This window comes from Ipomoea triloba, chromosome 9 (assembly GCF_003576645.1).
Source record: "Ipomoea triloba cultivar NCNSP0323 chromosome 9, ASM357664v1".
NCBI lineage: Eukaryota > Viridiplantae > Streptophyta > Magnoliopsida > Solanales > Convolvulaceae > Ipomoea > Ipomoea triloba.
The window spans coordinates 11,015,518-11,039,820 of NC_044924.1; the positions used below are offsets into that span (position 1 = coordinate 11,015,518).

The following is a 24,303-nucleotide window of genomic DNA, read 5'->3' on the forward strand; positions in this document are numbered from 1 at the left end:
TCTATCAACACAACAATGGAGGGCGCAATTGCAAACGGGCACAACAATGATTTCTGCATGAAGAAGGCTGATCCACTGAACTGGGAAATGGCGGCCGACTCATTGAAGGGCAGCCACTTGGATGAAGTGAAGCGCATGGTGGCGGAGTTCAGGAACCCCGCGGTGAAGATCGGAGGCCAGACCCTCACCGTCGCTCAGGTCGCCGCTATCGCCGCCGGCGATATTGCCGTCAAAGTGGAGCTCTCCCAGGCTGCCCGCGCCGGCGTGAAAGCCAGCAGTGAGTGGGTTATGAACAATGGCACCGGTAGCAACGGCTTCGGCGCCAACTCTCACCGGAGAACCAAGAACGGCCATGCTCTTCAGCAGGAGCTCATCAGGTTAACTAAATTTCTTTATACTTTATATAATGATTCATGAAAATAAATTTTGACTTCATTACACAATACACAGTAATTAAGAATTTCTTAATATGGTTTCTTTTTGAGAATTACTTAATATGGTTTCTAGAGTCCAGAATTGAACATCATCTCATGTCACAAATTATTTCTAATTTTCAACCAACTAGATGAGTATCTGTGCTGTGGCTTGAATTCACAATATATTAAACTTGGTTTGGATAATAATTTTTTTTTTAAAGAAGTCTCTAAATTAGAAAAATGCTATATCCAAAGTATTCAAGTTAGTTTATGTAATTACATTTATACTATAAATTATTATATTTCAAAAGTTAAATTATTGATTATATATGCAATTATGTTATGCTATTACATTATTTTCCTACAAATTGTCTAATAGAAAATTGTTATAAAGCACTACATATATCTTATAAAGTATTATATATAAGATTTAAAATATTATTGATATCTGTAATTTTGATATGTTATTACTTTATTGCATTCAAATTGTGGACTACAACTTTACAAAGTACAAGTATACAACATTTATAATATAAAGTATTGATTATATTTTCGATTCTGTTATGAACCATTTTATTGAATTCAATATTTTTTTTTTTACAAATTGAGATTGTGAGACAGCCTCATAAAAGAAGTGTGTTTAGCATATGGGGTTTAGCGTAGTTGGTTAGTCACCTAACTTAAAAGTCATTACTGAAGGCTGTAGTATGTAGTTTGAACTCACTAGAAACATATATAGGAAAAAGACCCAAGGAAAATGGAATGTCCAGAATGAATTTCTTGCATGTGCCCACATGAAGACTAGGATATGATTGGTAGGCTCATTGAGTGATTCCTGATTTACCTTTGGAGTGGTTCTAGGAGTGGGGCTTATGATTACTCTGGCAGAGCTGGATAACTAAGTTTTTTTTCTAAGTGCACTTATTTCAAATTAAATTTGTGATAAAGCTCAAATCTTTATTTGGATTGCAGGTTCTTGAATGTAGGAATTTTTGGGACCGGAACAGAAACAGGGTCATGTCACACACTACCTCACTCAGCTACAAGGGCAGCTATGCTTGTGAGGGCCAACACCCTTCTTCAAGGATACTCCGGCATCAGATTTGAGATCTTGGAAGCCATTACTAAATTGCTCAACCATAATATCACTCCATGTCTGCCTCTCCGCGGCTCCATCACCGCCTCCGGCGACCTTGTGCCTTTATCCTACATCGCCGGTTTGCTCATCGGCCGCCCTAATTCCAAGGCGGTTGGACCCAACGGAGAGACCCTCACGGCGGAGGAGGCGTTCAAACTCGCCGGAGTCCAGGGAGGGTTCTTCGAGTTGCAGCCTAAGGAAGGGCTTGCACTTGTGAATGGCACTGCTGTTGGTTCTGGTATGGCGTCTATGGTTCTGTTTGAGGCTAATGTTGTTGCGGTGTTGTCTGAGGTTTTGTCTGCAATTTTCGCTGAGGTGATGAATGGGAAGCCTGAGTTTACCGACCATTTGACTCATAAGTTGAAGCATCATCCTGGTCAAATTGAGGCTGCGGCGATTATGGAACACATTTTGGATGGAAGCTATTACATGAAGGCTGCACAGAAGCTGCACGAAATGGATCCGTTGCAGAAACCCAAACAAGATCGTTACGCTCTGAGAACATCTCCCCAGTGGCTCGGCCCTCAGATTGAAGTCATAAGGCAAGCAACCAAAATGATTGAGAGGGAAATTAACTCTGTCAACGACAACCCTTTGATCGACGTTTCAAGAAACAAGTCCTTGCAGGGTGGCAATTTCCAAGGTACCCCCATTGGTGTGTCTATGGACAATTCTAGATTAGCCCTTGCCTCCATCGGAAAACTCATCTTCGCGCAATTCTCTGAGCTTGTTAACGACTATTACAACAACGGATTGCCGTCCAATCTCACCGCCGGGAGGGATCCAAGTCTGGATTATGGATTAAAGGGCGCTGAAATCGCCATGGCTTCATACTGTTCAGAGCTTCAATTCTTGGCTAATCCCGTCACCAATCACGTCCAGAGCGCGGAGCAGCACAACCAAGATGTTAACTCCCTGGGTTTGATCTCTGCCAGAAAGACAGCTGAAGCTGTTGATGTGTTGAAACTCATGTCCTCCACGTATCTAGTGGCGCTCTGCCAGGCCATTGATCTGAGGCACCTGGAGGAGAATTTGAAGAATGCAGTGAAGAACACGGTCAGCCAGGTGGCCAAGAGGACTCTCACAATGGGCGTCAATGGAGAACTCCATCCATCAAGATTCTGCGAAAAAGACTTGCTCAGAGTAGTGGACCGCGAATACGTTTTCGCCTACGCCGATGATCCCTGCAGCGCAAACTACCCATTGTTTCAAAAGCTCAGGCAAGTCCTTGTAGATCATGCCCTGCAGAACGGCCAGCACGACAAGAATGTGAGCACATCAATCTTCCAAAAGATTGCAGCTTTCGAAGATGAACTCAAGGCAGCCCTGCCCAAAGAAGTGGAGGGAGCAAGATCAGCCCTTGAGAATGGAAATCCTGCAATTCCCAACAGAATTAGCGAGTGCAGGTCTTATCCTCTCTACAAGTTTGTCCGCGAAGAACTCGGAACGGAGATGCTGACCGGAGAGAAGGTCAAGTCGCCGGGAGAATTGTGTGATAAGGTGTTCACAGCGATGTGTGAGGGAGGGATGATTGATCCATTGTTGGAGTGCCTCAAGAGCTGGGATGGTGCTCCTCTTCCTCTTATCTGTTAAGTCTGTTCTCTAGTTCCAGTTATCCTCCCACGTGTTATCTCTGAGGGTAAAAGTAATGTTTGTGGAATGGTTCTTTTTTTTTTTTTTTTTTTTTTTTTGAAAACGGAATGGTTCTTTATAGCTATGTTTGTATGCTCCTTTAATTTCATCACCAGTAAAGATAAATAATAAGTGGCTGTTAACCACTTCAGTATACTCTTCATTTTTACTAGTTGACATGGCCAAAAAAAAAATCATGTCCTTAGGATTAATTAGGGCATAGCTTAATGGTTAGTTCAATGTGGGTGTTCAAATCTTATTGATAACATACATGAATAGAAAAAAGAGTTATGTTCTGTGGGCTTATTAGGATTAATTAGTAGGAAGTTGAGATAAAAGTATTAAAAAGAATGTCATGGGATTATGCATATTGCAATTAACCAATAAATAGTACACCTGTTACTACGAGGACCAACAACTAGTGTTAGAGCATTTTTTTTAAAATCCGTTAATCTATACTTTCTCAATCTAAACAATGTCTCCACTGAGGCTCAATCTCTTGGCCTTCTATATGGGGAGTCACTACATACCATTTGACTATTTGAACACAAGGTGCTTGACATATTGTGCATTTATTAGACGTTAGTTTGTATTAATTATTATTGTCAAAAGAAAATACACTAAACTATAATTAACCTTGCACACATTACATGAGCGTGTATGTTTTGAAATTTTGTTATAATAATAAGATTATAATAGTGGAATTGTGGAATCAAAGGCTTGTTTGACAGAGCTTATAGCTTATTTTAAGTTACTAATAAGATATACGTTCTGTTTGGTAATATTTTCAAAATAAATTAATAGTTTAAAATAAGAGCTTATTTTGAAAAACTATTTTGAAAAACTACTTTAGGTACCGTTTCAGAAATAAGCTAGTAGCTTTCTAACATTTTTTTTTCTTTCTCCTTATTATTTTAAATAAATGACATACTTTACCCCTTTCAATTAAAACCCTTTTCTTTTCTCCTATATCCGCAACTCTTCTCCTTTATTATTATTACTAGTTTTTCATGCGTGTTGCACGAATAAGATAATGCCTATACATGATTATATAGGAGATGCCCATGCATATGTAATTGAATGTTAATTTGTTTATTTAAATCGGTAATTCAAAGTATATTAATACAAGATAATATTGAGAGGTTGATTATAATTGTCACTAAAAACAATGTTTGCAATTTTGTAAAAATGCTAATCTAAATACTTAATCTAAAAATAATAGTATAAATAAATACTACTTTTGGTAATAAAAATTTAATGATGCATTTTAAATCATATTAATAAAGAAATATGATTTACCTTTAAAGTGATATAGTCCAAAAACCAAAAAATATTACGGGGTAGTTTCTCGCTTCAATTTATTGAGTTATTTGAATGTTTTCTTTGCCAACAAATCGTCCCCAACGACCCCAAGTAATTAATATATTAATATATTGGATTCAAAACACACCCTAAACCCTAAAACCTAAACCCTAAACCTAAACCCCAAGTAAATTACCATTTTGGTCTACTGACTATAATCCACGACTTTCAAAATTGTTAATTGAATATCTTGTCTATTCAATTTTTATTAATTTTGATCACTTCGCCCAAATTGACGGTCAAATTTCACCGGAAAAACTTAACTAGCTAATTAATGTTTAATCTAAGGGGCAAATTTGTCTTTTTAATTGTCTGTTTAATCAAGATGGATTGCTTGATTGATATAATGTCGTACAAGTCTTCTTCTGGTCAATTTTGGAGATAATGAGGAATGCTCTTAACATTGTTTCTAGAAGCTCACTTCAAGCGCAAATTATACTGTGGGTCATGGTCATGACAGATACTGCAGTTGTGTTGAACAGATACTGTCGTTGTGACCCAAATAACACCAATAGCCATGAGCACCTACACTCCAATTTGCCTTTAAGAGCATACACCATTACTTGGGCTAGGATAGGCTCACATCTGGAGTCAAATAAGGAATTGCAGAACAGTAGAATTGTACAGAGGCGGGAGGCCGACGGGCGACGAACACGGAGATAGATGTTGATGGAACCCTAAAGCTGCGTTTAGTTCAACGAGGCTATGATAATATTTTGAAGTTCATGTTGCGCCCGCGGAAGTGGGATAGATCAGATTGCAACAATAATTTGAGAAAGAAAAATAAATGAGGCACAGATTTTACGTGGAAAACCCCTAAACAAATTAGGGTAAAAACCACGGGCAAGGGTAGAAGAATTTCACTATGAGAAAATAGGAGTTACAACCACTCTCTAACTAACAAGGAGAAAACAAGGATAATTCTCTCTTGCTAGGAAGGAGAAATACACTCAACAAACTCTCTAATATCTCTAGTATATGAGGGAAGAATAGAATGATTTGGGATGGCTAGAATGGCAAACTGACCTCCCTATTTATAGTTGTAGATTTGGGGTCATTTTGTAGTTAGCCTAAAATGTAGGGACCAAACAATAAATAGTTTTGTTCAAACTTTGTAGGTGCCTAACATTCCTAACTCCATTTAAATATTGTAGCTTGCCAAACTTTGTGTGCTACCTAATGTGGCTGCTGCCTACATTCTCTGCCGACAGTTCAAATCTGAACCTCACAACTGCAGTAGTTTTGCTGATGATTCCATGAATCGAACCGAGACCACTTAGCTTATTGTTTATAAAACCGTTCACTGAGGATTGATGTAGAGCAATTGATGCTGATAATGTCTTGCGAAATTAAGAAGATGATAAATAGAGGGAATCATCAGTCATTTATTAATCATCCTTGAGTATATAAAACTACATTAAAACTACATCAACGTATAGAGTTTTAGTATAACTACAATACTAAAAGATTAAGAAGTATTATCATAATATAATACCTATAGTAATCTACAGTACTAAAAGATTAAGAAGTATTATTCCCAACTTGCATCACAAGAATTTTTAGTGTATGATAGTTTTCTTGAAGCTTTTTTGAGTTAAATGACTTAATTGCTACTAACTATAATTTTATTATCTAGCTAATCACAATAATATGATGAGAAATTGATGAATTAAAATAAATAACTAGTCAACCAGGCAGTAGTACTGTATAAAGTACTCAAAAAAAAAAAAACAAAAAACAAGACAAGTAGGGGAAATAAAGCAAAATTGATGAAACTAGTAAACAAATGGTACTTTTTTTTTTTTTTTTGGGTACTACTGACTCTGTTACAATGTAGTATCTGTTCATAATTACTTTCTTAACCTACTGAAGCACAACGAGTCAAGAGTTACCTCCACTGAGGCTCGAATCCACTCCCATCATCTATGTGGGAGTGTAAATAAATGGTACTTTAACCTATGAATTCTCTAGAATATTATTAACCACAATAAATAAATGCCAAAAAAAATTGCATATTCCTAGAACCGCAATACCTATTATTTTATGTTAATATCTTTCTTATTAACAACTAATCCCCAAATTGATTAATAAAAATCTCTTTTCAATTAAAATTCCCAAAGATTATTGCATTAAAATTTAAAAATTGTACTCTATAACTTGAATTCTATTTCTTTATTTTGTGTTTATTTTTTATTAATGTGTTTGTTCTATATGACTCTACCTCCACTGAGGCATGATCTCATGACCTCCCATATAGGAGAATCACTACATGTCATATGAACATAAAGTGTTTGGCTCTATATATATATTTTTTATGATTTCTTAATTTCTTGTTGATTTCTTAGTTCCTAATTGTTGCATATATTACATGTCATAATAATCTACACTCCTTTGAGGATGAAATTGTACACCCATAATACCCTATCATGCTATATCAAATATTAAAAGAAATGGACATTTTGATTCCTTTAAATATGTGTATGGATAATTACATTTCAGTTTCTAACAAGTCACCTCAAATTTAAATTATTTTTTTAAAAAAAATATAAAAATAATTATTTAAAAATACATTTAAAAAAGTTATATCGTCTTTCCTCTCTATGGCCGAAGACATTCTGTTTTGCTTCAAAATGTTAACATCCGGAGCAACTTTTTCAATCATGTTTTTGAGAAAGTCATTATGCAGGTAATTAGCTAACAATTAGTTTATCAAAAATCTTTCTATAATTAACTAATTATATCAACTAGTTAAACTTGCTAGCTCATTAAGCTAGCAACTATTTCCCAAACAATCCTTTATTGGTGATGAAATTAAAGGAGCATACAAACATAGCTATAGTGAACCATTCCACAAACATTACAATAGATTTAACTTTTACCCACAGAGGTAACACGTGGGAGGATAAATGGAACTGCAGAGCAGACTTAACAGATAAGAGGAAGAGGAGCACCATCCCAGCTCTTGAGGCACTCCAACAATGGATCAATCATCCCTCCCTCACACACCGCTGTGAACACCTTATCACACACTTCTCCCGGCGACTTCACCTTCTCTCCGGTGAGCATCTCCGTTCCGAGTTCTTCGCGGACAAACTTGTACAGAGGATAAGACCTGCACTCGCTAATTCTGTTGGGAATTGCAGGATTTCCATTCTCAAGGGCTGATCTTGCTCCCTCCACTTCTTTGGGCAGGGCTGCCTTGAGTTCATCTTCGAAAGCTGAAATCTTTTGGAAGATTGATGTGCTCACATTCTTGTCGTGCTGGCCGTTCTGCAGGGCGTGATCTATAAGGACTTGCCTGAGTTTTTGAAACAATGGGTAGTTTGCGCTGCAGGGATCATCAGCGTAGGCGAAAACGTATTCGCGGTCCACTACCCTCAGCAAGTCCTTCTCATTGATACCCATTGTGAGAGTCCTCTTGGCCGCCTGGCAGACCGTGTTCTTCACTGCATCCTTCAAATTCTCCTCCAGGTGCCTCAGATCAATGGCCTGGCAGAGCGCCACTAGATACGTGGAGGACATGAGCTTCAACACATCAACAGCTTCCTCTGTCTTTATTGCAGAGATCAAACCCAGGGAGTTAACACCTTGGTTGTGCTGCTCGGCGCTCTGGACGTGAGTGGTGACGGGATTAGCCAAGAATTGAAGCTCTGAACAGTATGAAGCCATGGCGACTTCAGCGCCCTTGAATCCATAATCCAGACTTGGATTCCTCCCGGCGGAGAGATTGGACGGCAAGCCGTTGTTGTAATAACCATTAACAAGCTCAGAGAACTGCGCGAAGATGAGTTTTCCCATGGAGGCAAGGGCTAATCTAGCATTGTCCATGGACACGCCAATGGGGGTACCTTGGAAGTTGCCGCAGTGCAAAGCCCTGTTTCTTGAAACATCAATCAAAGGGTTGTCGTTGACAGAGTTGATTTCCCTCTCAATCATTTTGGTTGCTTGCCTTATGACTTCAATCTGCGGGCCAAGCCACTGGGGAGATGTTCTCAGAGCGTAACTATCTTGTTTGGGTTTCTCCAATGGATCCATTTCGTGCAGCTTCTGTGCAGCCTTCATGAAATAGCTTCCATCCAAAATATGTTCCATAATCGCCGCAGCCTCGATTTGGCCAGGATGATGCTTCAACTTATGAGTCAAATGGTCAGTAAACTCAGGCCTCCCATGCATCACCTCAGCGAAAATTGCAGACAAAACCTCAGACAACAACGCAACAACATTAGCTTCAAACAGAACCATAGACGCCATGCCAGAACCCACAGCAGTGCCATTCACAAGTGCAAGCCCTTCCTTAGGCTGCAACTCGAAGAACCCACCCTGAACTCCGGCGAGCTTGAACGCCTCCTCCGCCGTGAGGGTCTCTCCGTTGGGTCCCACCGCCTTGGAATTAGGGCGGCCGGTGAGCAAAGCGGCGATGTAGGATAAATGCACAATGTCGCCGGAGGCAGTGATGGAGCCGCGGAGAGGGAGACATGGAGTGATGCTATGGTTGAGCAATTTAGTAATGGCTTCCAAGATCTCAAATCTGATGCCGGAGTATCCCTGAAGAAGGGTGTTGATCCTCACCAGCATTGCTGCCCTCGTAGCTGAATGTGGTAGTGTGTGACATGACCCTTTTCCTGTTCCAATCCCAAAAATTCCAGCATTCAAGAACCTGCAATCCAAATCAAAATTAGAGCTTCATCACAAACACTTTAAATTTCATGATGAATTTGCAAAATATTATATAGAATTTTTTTTAATGAGTTGATACCACAGATGGTCCTTTAACTATTGAGCTAGTGCTTCTTTTAGTCCTCGATTTTCAATTCGAACAAAACACGTACCTTAGATTTTCATTTTGACCACAAATAATAGTCATCAGTTAATATTTCCAATAAATGGGTGTTAAATCTATGGGTATTACTATCAAATTAATTAATATTATTTTGATTAATTCTTTTAGAGAATTATGTGGGTGAATTTAATATAATTATGATTGCCTCTTTTAAAGAATTATATGAAACCATAATTAATTTCAAATATTAATAAAATTAAGTTAATAAATATACAAATCTTATTGTAAAATGTAAAGTAATATTATTATAAATATATAAATTATTCTTATATTATTAAGCTAAAATATTATTCTTCTTAAACTAAAACCTCTAAAAAATAATTATTTAGAGATAAAAACATCTCTAGAAACTTTCAATAATTCTTATAAAGTAGGAAAAATTTAGCTTTTAGTTCTTCCGGAATAAGTACTTCCAGCAATAGTTGATCATAAAATTAGATGATATGACAAAATGTGATACAAATATTATAATTATGCACCAAATTAAAAAAAAAAAAAAACTTTAATACGAAAAGTAAAATTTATTGTGCATAAAGAAATTTAGTTTACCTGATGAGCTCCTGCTGAAGAGCATGACCGTTCTTGGTTCTCCGGTGAGAGGTGCCGCCGAAGCCGGTGGTGATGCCGTAGGTATCAGTGCCATTGATCATGCTGTTCATAACCCAGTCACTGCTGGCTTTGACGCCGGCGCGGGCAGCCTCGGAGAGCTCCACTTTCACGGCATTATCGCGGGTGGCGATGGCGGCAACCTGAGCGACGGTGAGGGTCTGGCCTCCGAGCTTCACCGCCGGGTTCCTGAACTCCGCCACCATGCGCTTCACTTCATCCAAGTGGCTTCCCTTCAATGAGTCGGTCGCCATTTCCCAGTTCAGCGGATCAACCTTCATGCAGAAATCGTTCTTGTGGCTGTTGTCAGTCACGCCCTCCATTATTGTGTTGACAAACAGGACTGAAATTGATCGAGATTATCCAAATAACGGGGGGATGGAGAGAAAAGCTTGATTGGCGAAGTGATAACTAGGAAGAGGATATATATAGGGAAGAAAGATGCTACAGAGGTACATGTAGGTGGGTGTCTAACTTTTAGCGGGAGTGGTAGCAAATTATACTACGCACAGGGTTTACCTTACATTGTAGACATTACTTTAAAAATAAGTAAATAACGTTTAGATTCTGGAAAAAACGACATTTTTTCCCCCTATGTTATATGCTTATAGCACTTTTTCCCCTGTGTTATTAAAGTGGCAGTTTTTCTCCCTCAGTTCTTTTAAAAATGGTAATTTTTTCCCTTGTAATATTAAATTGACATTTTTGCCCTTAAAATAACCATTTCATTTATTTTTATTCTCCAACCAATTATTACTAATATGTATGGAAGATCACAGTTCGATACGAATCTAATCGAACACTATAGCAATTGAACTTAAATAGTATAGACGGTTACGGTTACGATTCAAAACCGAAAAAATAAAATAAAATAATTGTTGAATTTAGACTATTTTTAAATTAGGAATAAAATTATAAAAATAAATAAATAAATAAGTTTTGATTGGCAGTTCAAAATCGAAATTGGAATCGAACCGTACCGATTTATCAAAATAAATGTTTGATCATTTTTACTATATATGACTGTGGTTAAGTTCCGGTTCACGGTTTAACAATTATTTAATTTTATTTTTTCGATTCTGAATCGTAATCAGAACCGTCTATACTATTTCGGTATGATTGCTACAATGTTTGGTTAGGTTCGAACCGAATCGTGATCATCCATACATATAAGTAATAATTTGTTGGAAAAGAAAAAATAAATGAAATAATTATTTTTAAGTGTAACAATGTCAATTTAACATTTCAGGAGGAAAAACTGTCACTTTAATAGCACAGGGGGGAAAAGTGCTATAAGCACATAACATAGGGGAAAAAGTGTCATTTTCCCTAGATTCTATATTTGTAGTTGACGTACCTGTAGTTGAAAATTTATGTACATATAACCTATCATATTATGTGTCAGCAATTATCAAGTTAGTGTTAATTGAATGTACTGAACTTTTGTATTCAGGTTCACAATGCAATATGAACCCTGGTACATGATATAATAATTGAGGAGTGGGAGTGCAGGTCGGAGTGAGAGCGGGAGCATGTTCTCATATGGTAATTGTAGATCTAATGAACGATTTAGTAGATCTAACGGTTAAAAATTAAAAAAAAATGAAAAAATAGAATTGTTTTCATAAATATAACAATTTTCAAATATTTGTAATATTTATAAAATATATACTTTCTCGACCTATTGAAACCGCACAAAGATTCAATATTGCCTCGAATCTGGTCAAAATGGATTATTCATGTTCTTCATGTTTTGTGTTGAGATTAATTGAGTTGAATCTGGCCAATTTAACTGTTATTAGTCTAATTGAAAGAATCAACAGTCATGATTTGTACTCGGGGTCCCTTTCTGTGCCTGATCGTAAGATGTGGACTGCTATCCCGCCGTCTTTCATTTTTCGAACTCTCTGTACCTTGAAGCTATAAGAGATGTTGTTTTCTTCTCCAAAAAAAGAAAAAGGTATGTGAGGGATGATTGGCTTAATTAAGATGATTAAATTTATGGAAAGTGATGATAGTTTAGGTGGCAGAGCATTATTTGTGTAATCCAATGGGGTAGCTCAAGTTGCAAGTGAGTTCTCTTTGTTGGGAAAAAATTCTTGGAGAATTCAGGTTTGATCCTCAGAAGTAACGATTCTCCTTGGGCTAGCTCCCGTGCCTCCTGGAGCAAATGTGGGTGGACCTGAACCGTTAAACGGACAGAAAAAGACCCCGTGAACTTAAAAAAAAAAAAAAAAAAAAAGAAGCATTATTTGTGGTTCAACTCGACCCCCAAACACATAACGTTAAAATCGGTTAACAATTTGTTGAACTTACCAAAAAAAACGAGCAATTTGTGGTTCATTACCACCAAGTACAATTCTAACAACTCGACCCCCAAACAAACACATAACGTTAAAATAGGTTAACAATTTGTTGAGGTGAGGCTTTTTAGTTCTCCCGAGAGGTCGTTGTTAGTTACTTGCAAAGATCACCACGTAATCGGTTGTTATACCGTGGACTATGGTCATAACTGACACTGCAGTTGTGTTGAACTGATACTGCAGTTGCGTTGAAAGGAAACTGTAGTTGCACGGTCATCTGTCTGGAACTGCAGTTGTGTTGAACTGATATTGCAGTTGCGTGGAATGCAGTTGTGTTGAACTGATACTTCAGTTGCGTAGAATGGATACCGCTGTTTTCATTAATCAAAACGATATCGTTTTGATGTCGCGGTCCACATTATAATTTGCGCCACGCAATAAAACAACAACAAAATTTTTGTTACCCAATGAAACATACTACTTTTTTATAATAATATTTAATAAATATTACATATTTTACATGATACGATCTCACACGAAACTAGTTTTTATGATAAAAGCATATAATTAGATTAAAAGATCTTATTTAATTTAATTTAACCATTTAGAATTTTAAATACATAGAATAATCTATATATACAAGCTATAACGACAATGAATTGGAGGAATAAAGCTCGCACGAGCTTAGCTCATTGGTTTAGTATGCAGTATTTAAGGGAAGAGACCAAAATTCAAAACTCGACACAGGTAGCTTGATTTACATCCTCCAAGAGGACTAAAAATCACTTGAAAATAGAGAATACAAACTGAAAAAATAGAAATTAAAATAAAAAACAGAGAACAGTTTCCTAAAGGAAATGAGTGTTTAAGGGTTTTTGAAACATCTATCTATTTACTATTGTTTTTTTTTTTTTTTTGAAAATTATTTACTATTGTTGATAACAAAGAAAAGTTTAAAATATCACCAAACTAGATTATGAAACAAAACTCGGATATAATGCAAAATTTTAAAATAAGAATGTATTTTTTTCATACAAGGAAAAAAATATGATATATATATATATATATATATATATATATATATATATATATAGGGTCATGTTCAAGTGTGGCCGCGCCCTTACGTGCGGCCGTGCGGTTTACACCACTCAATGTTAAGAAATGCACCACTCAATGTTACGAAATACACCACTCAATATATTGAGTGGTGTGTTTCTTAAATATGAAATACACCACTCAATGTTATTGAGTGGTGCATTTTATAATATTGAGTGGTGCATTTCTTAACATTGACTGGTATAAACCGCACGGCCGCACGTAAGGGCGCGACCACATTTGAATAAAAATCTATATATATATATATATATATATATAAGTATTATCAATATACCTTACTATCCATTTCTGTAGACATACATTATATTTATAGTATGTTGTACAATATAAAAATATGTACATTTTTGTTTTTATAGAATTGTAATTACGGCTACAAGTATACACATTAATTGCTAGAGTAGTTACTCTTTAAGAAAATTTATTTTAATTTTTTCTAAATTCATACTCTTAATTAAAAAATTCATAAATATTTACAAATATGTCTAAATACGTAATATAGTTATGGACTACATTAATCTATACAAATTTGAAAACTAAATTCTTTTAATTTGTAAATGCAATTATCTTAATTATAATTAATAAAATATAAAATACAATTAAGGAAATGAAATTATAAAATTAACTAAATGTGCGATCATAAATATTTTAAAAATTTCTTAAATGCATATATATATATATATATATATATATATATATATATATATATATATATATATATACTTATGCACTATATTAATAATACAAAATTAAAAAACTAATTTTGTTAATTTCTAGATTTAATTATTTTAATTATAAATCAAGAAATATATATTATAATTATAAAAATTATATTATAGAATTTCTTAAATACATATTAATAAATATTATGTGCATATACATATATAGTCATATAAAGAAATGCGTCCTATTAGAGTTTAAATTTACTCATACAAAATTTAAAATTTATATCTTTTTTAATTTCTTAATATAATTCCCTTAGTTATTATTCATACTATTGAAATAAATAAATAAATAAATAAATAAATATATATATATATATATATATATATATATATATATATATATATATATATATATATATATATATATATATGAAATACAATTAGGAATATTATCAATTTAATTATGTAAACTTTTTTTTTATATATACGTGATTAGAGACTATATTAATCATAACTCAAAACAAATTGTTTTAACGGCTCTACTCGTGAGATAAAAGTGATAAAAGATGAGGGACTAACACCAGTTGTTATATAGTGGACCATGGTCCACACAACGTTGTGTGAAGTGTGAACTATGGTCGTCAACTGAAACTGTTGTCGAATTAAAATAATACTTTAGCGTTGTTGTAATGAAACTAGTGTGTGTGAAAAACGAAACTAAAAAAATAGAGATCATTCAATAACGTATATTGTCAAATGAAACTGTAGTATAATTAAAAGGGAAAAGGGTCAAATACACCCTGGGCGAATGGATTAGCCGGTTAGGGTGTCGATTAATTGAATTGAAAAAAAAATTATTGAAGAAGACGAATGGGTTAGCCGGTTAGGGTGTCGGTTCTAATAGATAAAATATAATTAGGTGTCCTCGACTTCCCGTGTCGATTCTATTTCTAAATTATTTAATTAAGCATCGATTCCAACTTCATGCAGTCCCATTTATTATTAATTTTTTGTTTTGTAATATAATTAGAACACTAATTTTTTATTTTCTAATATAATTACAACACTATAATATATATATATATATATATATATATATATATATATATATATATATATATATATATATATATATACATATATATGGATGACCCCTTCTAACATGGGGCCCTGAGCGATTGTTCAGCTCGCCCGTGCTCAGGACTGGCCCTGGCACCAAACCCTCTAAAATTTGTTGTTGGGTAAGACGGGAAGGCTTTTCAAGCAAGGTAGCAAAAATTGCTAGGCGCCTATTTAAAAAATTATTTAAAACTTAGTAATTATAAACTATTTAATACTTCAATAATTAATTAGGTAGTACTAAATACTCCGTATTAACTTAAAAAACATCTAGAATTGTAAATTGTATAAAGATTTAAAAAATCAAATCACAACACAAAGTATTAATATTAGAATACTTGTTTCAAATGTTTCATATTACGACTCTGTTTGGCAGAGCTCATTTAGGAGCTTATAGCTTATTTTAAGCTACTAATAAACTATAAGCCTTGTTTGGTAATGTTCTCAAAATAAACTAGTAGCTTAAAATAAGAGTTTATTTTTAAAAGCTTTAAAAAATAAGCTAGTAGCTTCTTAACTTTTTTCATCTTTTTCCTTATTATTTTAAATAAATGGCATCCTTTATCCTCCCAATTAAAACTCTTTTGGCATTTTCTCTACAATAAGTTTCATTGTAATTTCAATTTGACATTTGTTTTTGAACAATAATTTTTGTATGAACTAATTTTATGAATTATAAAAATTTTGTTTTACTTTATATATTTTCAAATATATGTTCTTATTTATATTTTATTAAAATATATTGATTTCATTATTTTATATTTTAATATGTAAACAAACCTATTTAAATTTAAAACTATTTAAATTTTATGAAGATGTCTTTTTTAGTCTTTTTACATTTATCAGCTTATCAAAAAGCTAATTTTACCAAATACTTTTAAGCATAACAGCTAGCTAAACAACTCTTCAATTTCATCTTCAAACTTATAACTTTTCAGCTAGGTTTACCAAATACAGGCTACATTTTTTTGAGTTTGCAATCGATTTGAACAAGTTAGGGTTATTTCAATAAAAATGATATTGATTTGAACAAAATAACCCATTTATATATATATATATATATAAGCAACTAAGCGACAGCCTAGACACCCACCTAGGCCGCCGCAACCTAATCAGCAACCGCCTAAAACGGCAGTAGAGCTAAATTTCTAAGCAGCCAGCCACCGCCTAGGCGCCAATTAGGCTCAATTTTTGCAACAATGTTCTCGGGTAAACCAAAAGTTCAAATGGCAATGTACATTTTTTTTTTACCACATTTTCTCCCAATTTCCTTTGACTGCTGCAAATTACATAGCTGAGTGCAATTTGTATCCTATGTATGTGATACATGCTGATTGAAGTACAAAGGAAAACTGAAACCGAAGAAACTACTACAAAATACACATTAGATAGAGAAACAGAATAGCAAGTGACCAATCTGCATGTTGAAGATGAGTAGCAGAAAGAGAGCAAAACCCAGATGGCATCTTGGATCTATCCAATCTGCTGTCATGAACTGGGCAAAAGAATTTAGTAAGGGGTTGAAGGTGCCACATTCCGCAATTCTTGAAACCCGACTGCTTTGTTTGATAATCTGCGCTTGTACCGTTTAAGCACCGATGCCAGATTTTCTTTTCCTCTGGGAAAAGCCACATCACCAGCTGCTGTGCCTGCACGCCCTTTACGACTAGAGATTGCGATCTCGATGTCTTTGATTTTTTCCATGAGCATTGGTGCCGTTGTGCATTTTCCCCGTCCCTGTTTTGCGGGCATGGGCAAACTTCCATTTGGAGCTGACATATTTGATCTTTGTTGCTGGCCTACCGGGAACGCTAGGCACAAACAGGGAGTCATTGGCGAACGGGGCTTGAAAAATGCCAGATCAATTATGCCCTGCAGCAGGAAAGTTTGGGATAATTATGTGTCATTAGGGACCTAAAAAGCATTGTTTTAGTCAACCAAAAATCCAGACAGGAAAAGAAAAGAAATGAAACCAACCTGAAGACGATTGAGTACATAGGTATATTTCCCCCAGAGCTCCGGCCTGCTTTCCGTAAGTGAAAGCTCGAGAATCCTGTGAATGCACCAGACCCCGAAGCTTACAATCAGGTCCAGTTTCCAGATGCAACCTTCTCCACAATGCGGGATGGACGTCATCAAGAACTTGGTGCAATCAAACTCCTCGGTTTTTGATGCAGAGCCAAGTTTCCTGTTGGGAGGTGATTCCCCGATGTTACCCCCCATTGCATTAATCTCTCTCATTTCAGCTTCATACAAAAATCTTTCCCTTGTAGCGACACCATATACGAGATCCTCATCCACTCCATCGTCTAGCCTAAACAACCATTCCGATCCTTCGAGCTTCAGAAGTTTCGCAATACAACTTCTAAAGGACTGAAGAAGCCTCGCCTCCAACTCCATCATTAGTCCAGCTTCTCGAGTAAATGAACTCTGCATAGCTCCAAAACGATCAGCGTGAATATTTCCACTCTTAGCAGTGCCACCAAATTGTTCAAAAGGCTGTCGGGCCCATAGCGACCCAGTTGCAGGATTTGAACTAAACTGTAAGGGAATAGCATCTCTAGACGCTTTGGAAGGAGAAGGTTGATCAAATCCTGGAGGACCACCGACCCTTTGTGAAGGACTCAAATAGGTAAGACGTTCATATGGTGAGCGCCCAGAAGATTGCACATACCCCATTGAACTATCCCTCTGAGCACTTCTCTCCAGCAGCAAAGATTCCCGATTAGGGACATAGAGTTTCTTAATGTCTGGCGAGCTATGAAATTTCTTTGCACTTGCTGTGCAACCTATGTTCTCAGCATTTCCAGAAGGATTGAGATCATTTAAATTATTTCCAGACTGCAGTGAAGTATTTCTAGATGTAGGAACATTTCCAAAGCCGGGTGGTGCCCTGCTACTCAAGCTGCTCTGTGGCTTCAGCCCATAAGCAGAGGGATAGAACTCCGAAGAGTTTGAGGAAACCAAATTTTTGGATTTTGGAATTGGTGACTCCACTTTACCATTCGAATAACCAGTTCTTCTTTCATTAGCAATTCGATTAAGGTAGGCAAGTTCAAACCCATGAATAGTAGCAGGTTGTTGATCGTAGCCTGAAGATGATGTCGGAATGTGCATGCTGGAATAGCGCCTCTCACCTGCTTCTAGAGTATCATGGCTTAAACTTCGTACATATGCATCTAACAATTGCAAGTGAGCAGACTGCGATGAATATGGATCCTTCGGAGCTACATAAGCTGACTCATCACCAAATTTTCCCATTTGCTGCTTGTGGGAATACAAATTTGAATTTATCAACAAATCTGACCCTAATCCACTCATGGATGATATATATGCATTAGACTCCTTCCGAATGCTTTCTAATTTCAGGGATCCAGAAGGAGGTTTAGGATCCATCCGAATGTTTTCTAATTTCAGGGATCCAGAAGGAGGTTTAGGATCCATCTTTGACTCCACGCCAAGCAACATATCTAGTTTCTTTGACTTTGCTTCTTGAGTGGCCTGCCCGTGAGAATCAAACAACTGTCCCCAAAACTCATCAAGAACTACAGTTAAGTGCCGCCTTGCTGCACGACCAAGTCCTAATCTGGATAAACTTCCAGTGCCATTCCCTATATCATCATTTTTTCCACTGATACTCTTAAATGATCCAGGACCCTCGAAACTCGAAAACTGACTATTTGCAGACACCTCTTTAGTCACCTCTTCAGGCACCCAGGAATCTCCTTCATTATCCTTGTCATTCTGATTATCGCCTTCAATATGAAGTGTCTTCTCTACAACATCTACCGGGTTAGATGTCAAGCTGCTATCTTCTGCTGAATCAGCAGCTGAGACATCATCATAAACAGTGCTCCTTGGAACAGTGTCCCCTGCAGATATTGATAGCTCTGGATCACACTTAGATTTGTTTGGAAACGTTACTTCAGATTTATTCTCATCAATGGTAGTGAGATGAGGAAATGTCTCAAAATCCGGTAGAGTTTCTGGCAAGCTAGGTTCAGGATACGGAGTTGATAAATTTGAATTTGAATGGCTCCCTAACAATTTACCCATTGTAGACCGCTCTAAATTAAATCTAGATTCATTGACATCGACTTTGTCTCCAAATGGAGGTGACTCGGGCACAGGAGTTCGAATGTCCCAATATAATGCCTGAGGATCAAATGTGGAGCTTGCAGATTTCATTGGAGTGGCGGCTAACCACAACATCAACCCCAGGGAAGAAAAAGCGGCAACGAGAAGGACAACATATGGAACCGATACACTACTTCCAATATTCCACTTCAAATAGCTCACCCATTCACTATCTCCAAATACCATCTCTGTTACGAAAATGATTTTGAGGCCAAGCATGCCAAAGAATGTACCCAGAGACAAAAGCTCGGAGAGGGGCGAAATTTTGTGAACGCCCATTATTGATCGGGATGAAGCGACTCTGAAAAGGGGAATAACAGCAGATGGAAGCACAAGGGCTACCCCAACCTGTGTACATAGCAGCATCTGATAAAGGCCTTCGGCTCCTGAAGTCCAAACACAATAGAGAGCTGGCACGATTGCCATAATTCTGACCGTCACGTGATGAAGCCAACCTGGAAGCTCCATTCCAAACAAATCGTGCACTACTGCTTGCTTACCAAGATCCCAAGTGAGTGCAGTAATTTGATTGGAGAAAAACATGACCAACACTACTACAAATGCTACCAGTGAACTCCGAAAAACCTGTATCACCAATCCACTATTCTAGTCAACATCAAATATTATAAAAACATAGTATTATTGATGTTGTTATAAGGAAAATGCCCTTTTCCCCTCATGATGTGGCTTTTATTCATTGGGTGCCAATGAATTAGTTAACCCACCACTAACTAATAAATAAATTTAATTACCAATTACATGATGAGTATTGATGACACCTCATGAGGGGAAATACAGGAAGGGTTTGTAGCATTGCTCTTGTTATAATAATTATAATATTAATACTATTAATATTATTATTACTCCACTTAATTCATATAAGAATAGTACTTTTTGAAAATAAACTCTAACCTGATCATGCAATGACAATGCGTCCTGAAATGTGAGTAAAACAAGGCCACTACTCCCACTAGTACTATTGTAGAAAACACTAGCTGCCGAATTCACTAGCACATAGTTAACCAGGAAAATGCCACTGAAAATGCAAACAATGGCAAAAAAATGGTCATTGCACAGAGCTTCCTTCGAAAGTTTTTTTGATCCCTGATCTCGCTGCAAAAAGAAATTATCTGTTATAAAGCTCAGAAGCATATTGACTTAACAAAAATTAGAGAGCTTTACATTCATAACTACAGAAAATTGGAATTCATATTTGATGAAGAAGAAAAGTGAAAGCAGCAAAAATAGCATTTCCACACTATTTCCATATTCCAGTTCCACCCGCTTCCAGAAAAAGAAAAGTAATACCCCATAACTAGAAAGAAGCATTGCTGTTATAAATGTGTCTATGTAAGACACAAGAGAATAACTATTCACAGGCATTTGGGCTCATGAGAGAGAGAGAGAGAGAGAGAGAGAGAGAGAGAGAGAGAGAGAGAGAACCTGTACAATAGAAGAGTGCAGGTAAAAATTGTGTGGCATGATACTTGCTCCAAGTAGACTCATCAATGCAAATGCACTATCCCCATTTAATTTAGTCAGCATCCCATCCATGGATAATGGATTTTCAGGTTGACTTATTATCATTCCAATAACATAAGAAATTAGTATGAAGCTTGCCCAGCAAATGCTTAGGAATCTTGCACTGACATTATCCTAAAATAAAAATAATATGAAATTAGCTTTATCAGTCCCGTTAAGAAAAAGAAAAAATAGTTAGTCTGGAGGATGGCTAAAAGCCATCACTTGCCAGTAAAGGCAAAAGCTACAAGTGAAGAACAGATAATAATAATAATAATAACAATAATAAGACAATGAGTTATACAAATATACAATATGATAATAGATGGATTGCTTAATAACTTTAATGAAACATTACAAGAGCCTCTGTATTTAAAGGCTATGAGAGGCTCATCACTTTAAAACATATGTTAATTATGAGACTATTTTAAGATAAGCGGCTTACTACGAGAGAAGAAATAAGTGGTAACAAGACAGCATTAGTTGCTGTCAGAAAGATGCAACTAAGTAAGTCAAATCCAAACACAGCCTTTAGCCCATATGCAGTGCCCAAAACCTATCAGATTGCAAATTTTAAGCACAGGATTAGCCAAAAGTAGCTAAAGAGAAAGAAAACTACATAAATGAACAGAGAAAATACAAAAGCTTGTACTACCATTGTGAGGTCCAATGCAATAACTGAAATCTCAGCTTGAACTCCAAGAAATATGCATGTAACTTTGTCATACTCCTCACTGCATATCTTTGATATCACCAAGTTCAAAGGAGTTATTGCTCGGTTCACCAGTAACAGAAAAACTTCAAAGAAAAAAGAGAAGCAGAAGAATAAGGAATATTTTGTTCATTGCCTCGCAGAGAGGATTCAATTAAAAAATAGTGTGGATCTGTCAATTTAGTATGGCAACAGTCATTGAAAGAGGAGACGGGAAAGAAATCTCCAAACAAAATGAATCATGATCCTATTGGGCACCATGGTTTTACAAATATTACCTAGAATTCCCTTTGAATGTGTTCAATAATTGCAATGAATGAGATGGCATGGAATTAAATCTGTCCTTAGAATGGAGGGATTTCAGATGCTATATTGCAAGAATTGCAAAGGATGACAAAACAAGGCCATGAAAATTGTTCAAACAATCTAACATCAAATTGTTAAGCTTATAAAGTTGCTCAATGATAATGTCAACGACAAGAAGAAAATAGCAAATTCAGATCCATACCTGGGCAAGATCTCTACCTGTAACCACTGCAATACGAGCTGACAAGTACTGACACAAAATTGCTCCTAAATTAAACAGAAGCAATACAATCATCAAATCAACCCCAAAGCGGGCGCCTCCTTCAACAAATACAGCCCATTTCCCGGGGTCCACATATCCTACTGCAATCAATAGCACAGGCACAATAGTGGAAAGAAGTCTTTGAAGTTTATCTGGTTGATAATGAACAGCTAGTGTCTCAGATTCCATTTCTTTTAATTCCTCCAAGATAGACCAATTAAGCTTCAAAGATTATTGAGCTATCCAGAAACAGAGAATGTGCAACAGAAAGTAGCCAAACACATAGCCAGCAGTAGGAACTCAATTCTATGAAAAGTTCTACCTCTGACTAGGTTCTTTACACAGACTTCTATGATAAATGGATGTAGCCAAGGGAAAAGAAAAACCCAAAACCTTCAACTTTGTACAGACTTGTAAAAATCTATTGCTTTAATTTCAGAACCAATAGAGGAAAGGCAAATCCAATGTTCTAGCATGTATAGTCATCCACTGATCCACTCCAAATTGGGTACTTATAGCAGATTAAGTTGTAGAAAAATATCTGACATAGCAGAATTTTGACACTAGAGGAGCTGGCAATCCATATCACCTTCATGCCAATATCCAAGTCATCTCAAAACCCAGGAATTTTCCAGCCTCATCAATAGCAGTGAAACAAAATCACATGAATCAAAGCTCCTTAATATGTAGATCTAAGAACCAAATAATTTATAAACCATAACCAAACTGCAGAAAGACCCTTGGCCGAACAACAGTTTACTTTCCTGATTCATTAAAATGCTTAGAGAATCAGTATGAGAAGTGTAAGTATATAAGCACATACTAAAATTAGCATAAAATAAAATTAATAAAAATACAAGGGTGAATGCATTAAGAAGAAGAAATTGAATCTTTCAAAACTTGATAGAGGAAAATATGGCTATGCTATCACATGCCAATAAAAATATCAATTGCAGAAAATCAGAACTGACATTGAGTTAACCAGTTAGCTGCATAAATCACACTAATTGGGAAATTAAGGTCAACAAGTAACAAAAAAAGTCAAAATTCAGTGCCTTTAAATAGAAAGTACTAAGAAATGCAAGAATTACAAATCTGGAATGCAGAATTCCATGCTAAACTATAGTTTTATGCTTGTATAAATAATATATAGTTGACCCAATTGCTATATAGATAATCAGAAACTCAATTGGAGATTACAAGCACGGGCCAAATCCCATTCAGGTGGCAAATTTAATATTTACTACAGCCTCTGTTTCCCTTGAAGAAGAAATCGCTATAAAAAAAAAAAAAAAAGACCTTAGTCGAAGAGTAACGCCACGAAAGCAGATCTTTGCGAAGAATTAAACCCAAAATATCATAAAAGAATTCTCAAAACCCGGAAAACAGAGCAAAAGATCACCAAAGTGAAGCTGCAAGCTAACACTCACCACCATGGATCTGAAACTGAAGCAAATGATATAGACCCATTTCACAGATTTCCATAAAGATACACTAACACGCAAAAGAAAACAAAATACACCCCCGCACACACAAAAATGGGTGCAAACTTAAGACAGATTGATATAGGACAAGTGGCAACCCACTATTAGGGTTTCCATCGCTGTTTACCTTGTTGTATCTATCTGTCCTCGGAATTGGATCAGAGGCTTTTATGAAGCCACGCGTTGATTGATATCTAAAGCCAGAGCCTACAATAGATACAGACAATATAAACAGAAATCATAGAGAGATGAAGGAGGGTTGTGAGTTATGGAGTTTGAGCTGAGAGAGTGTAGAGAGAGAAAAGTGTAGATATTTATACAGAGAGTGTATATATAGTTAGGGTGGCTCTTCAAGACTCGAAGCTATCTTGTAGTGAGGGAGATGAGAGATCACATAGTCAAAAGTAGAAGATAGCGAGAACTAAAAGACTGTCTTTTTTTCTTTTCTTTTTTTGGGTTTTCCGAGTAGGATAGCCCTTTGCTTGCGCTATTTGCACATGTAGGAACTAGTTGGATATCTGTCCATCTAAGAAATCTTGAATTTAATTATATATTTTGATGATTTTTTTAGATCCTAGACTCGTTATAGAATTGAAAGATAGGTTGGGGGTGGTGGTGGGGTGGGGGGTATAAATCATGGGAACAAGGGATTTACCTAGTTCCGACATAATCTTCACATTATCATAG

The 24,303-nt window shown here is 36.1% G+C and overlaps 3 protein-coding genes across 4 annotated transcripts; 1 reads left to right on the top strand and 2 right to left on the bottom strand.

The window, feature by feature from the left end:
• Window positions 1–3,183, top strand: LOC116028398 (phenylalanine ammonia-lyase-like). Its single transcript, XM_031270113.1, has 2 exons — window positions 1–377; window positions 1,389–3,183. The coding sequence occupies exons 1-2, from the start codon at window positions 16–18 to the stop codon at window positions 3,145–3,147; spliced, it is 2,121 nt and encodes a 706-aa protein (XP_031125973.1). The 5' UTR covers window positions 1–15; the 3' UTR covers window positions 3,148–3,183.
• Window positions 3,184–7,328: 4,145 nt separating this feature from the next.
• LOC116030458 (phenylalanine ammonia-lyase-like) lies at window positions 7,329–10,379 on the bottom strand. The gene is made up of 2 exons (XM_031272710.1): window positions 9,938–10,379; window positions 7,329–9,205 (listed from the first exon to the last, which is right to left on the bottom strand). The coding sequence occupies exons 1-2, from the start codon at window positions 10,315–10,317 to the stop codon at window positions 7,474–7,476; spliced, it is 2,112 nt and encodes a 703-aa protein (XP_031128570.1). The 5' UTR covers window positions 10,318–10,379; the 3' UTR covers window positions 7,329–7,473.
• Window positions 10,380–16,394: 6,015 nt separating this feature from the next.
• LOC116030410 (ethylene-insensitive protein 2-like) lies at window positions 16,395–24,015 on the bottom strand. Of its 2 annotated transcripts, XM_031272654.1 has the most exons (8): window positions 23,744–24,015; window positions 22,073–22,896; window positions 21,508–21,594; window positions 21,298–21,408; window positions 20,775–20,987; window positions 20,244–20,444; window positions 17,172–19,916; window positions 16,395–17,066 (listed from the first exon to the last, which is right to left on the bottom strand). In XM_031272654.1, exons 2-8 carry the CDS (start codon window positions 22,319–22,321, stop codon window positions 16,704–16,706), a joined length of 3,969 nt encoding a protein of 1,322 aa, XP_031128514.1. In that variant the 5' UTR covers window positions 22,322–22,896; window positions 23,744–24,015; the 3' UTR covers window positions 16,395–16,703. The 2 variants fall into 2 exon arrangements, with proteins under 2 accessions (XP_031128514.1, XP_031128515.1); XM_031272655.1 differs by lacking the exon at window positions 23,744–24,015 and having other exon boundaries at window positions 21,508–21,650; window positions 22,073–22,198.
• Between the last annotated feature and the right edge of the window lie 288 nt (window positions 24,016–24,303).

Excerpts from the sequence above, each read along its gene's own strand:
- LOC116028398 (XM_031270113.1), top strand. The coding sequence starts at position 16 with ATGGAGGGCGCAATTGCAAACGGGCACAACAATGATTTCTGCATGAAG. Across the intron at positions 378-1,388 it reads CTTCAGCAGGAGCTCATCAG|GTTCTTGAATGTAGGAATTT; the intron begins GTTAACTAAATT and ends TTTGGATTGCAG.
- LOC116030458 (XM_031272710.1), bottom strand. The coding sequence starts at position 10,317 with ATGGAGGGCGTGACTGACAACAGCCACAAGAACGATTTCTGCATGAAG. Across the intron at positions 9,206-9,937 it reads CTTCAGCAGGAGCTCATCAG|GTTCTTGAATGCTGGAATTT; the intron begins GTAAACTAAATT and ends TTTGGATTGCAG.
- LOC116030410 (XM_031272654.1), bottom strand. The coding sequence starts at position 22,321 with ATGGAATCTGAGACACTAGCTGTTCATTATCAACCAGATAAACTTCAA. Across the intron at positions 20,988-21,297 it reads CACTTATTTCTTCTCTCGTA|GATAATGTCAGTGCAAGATT; the intron begins GTAAGCCGCTTA and ends TTTTTATTTTAG. Across the intron at positions 17,067-17,171 it reads ATGTACTCAATCGTCTTCAG|GGCATAATTGATCTGGCATT; the intron begins GTTGGTTTCATT and ends TTCCTGCTGCAG.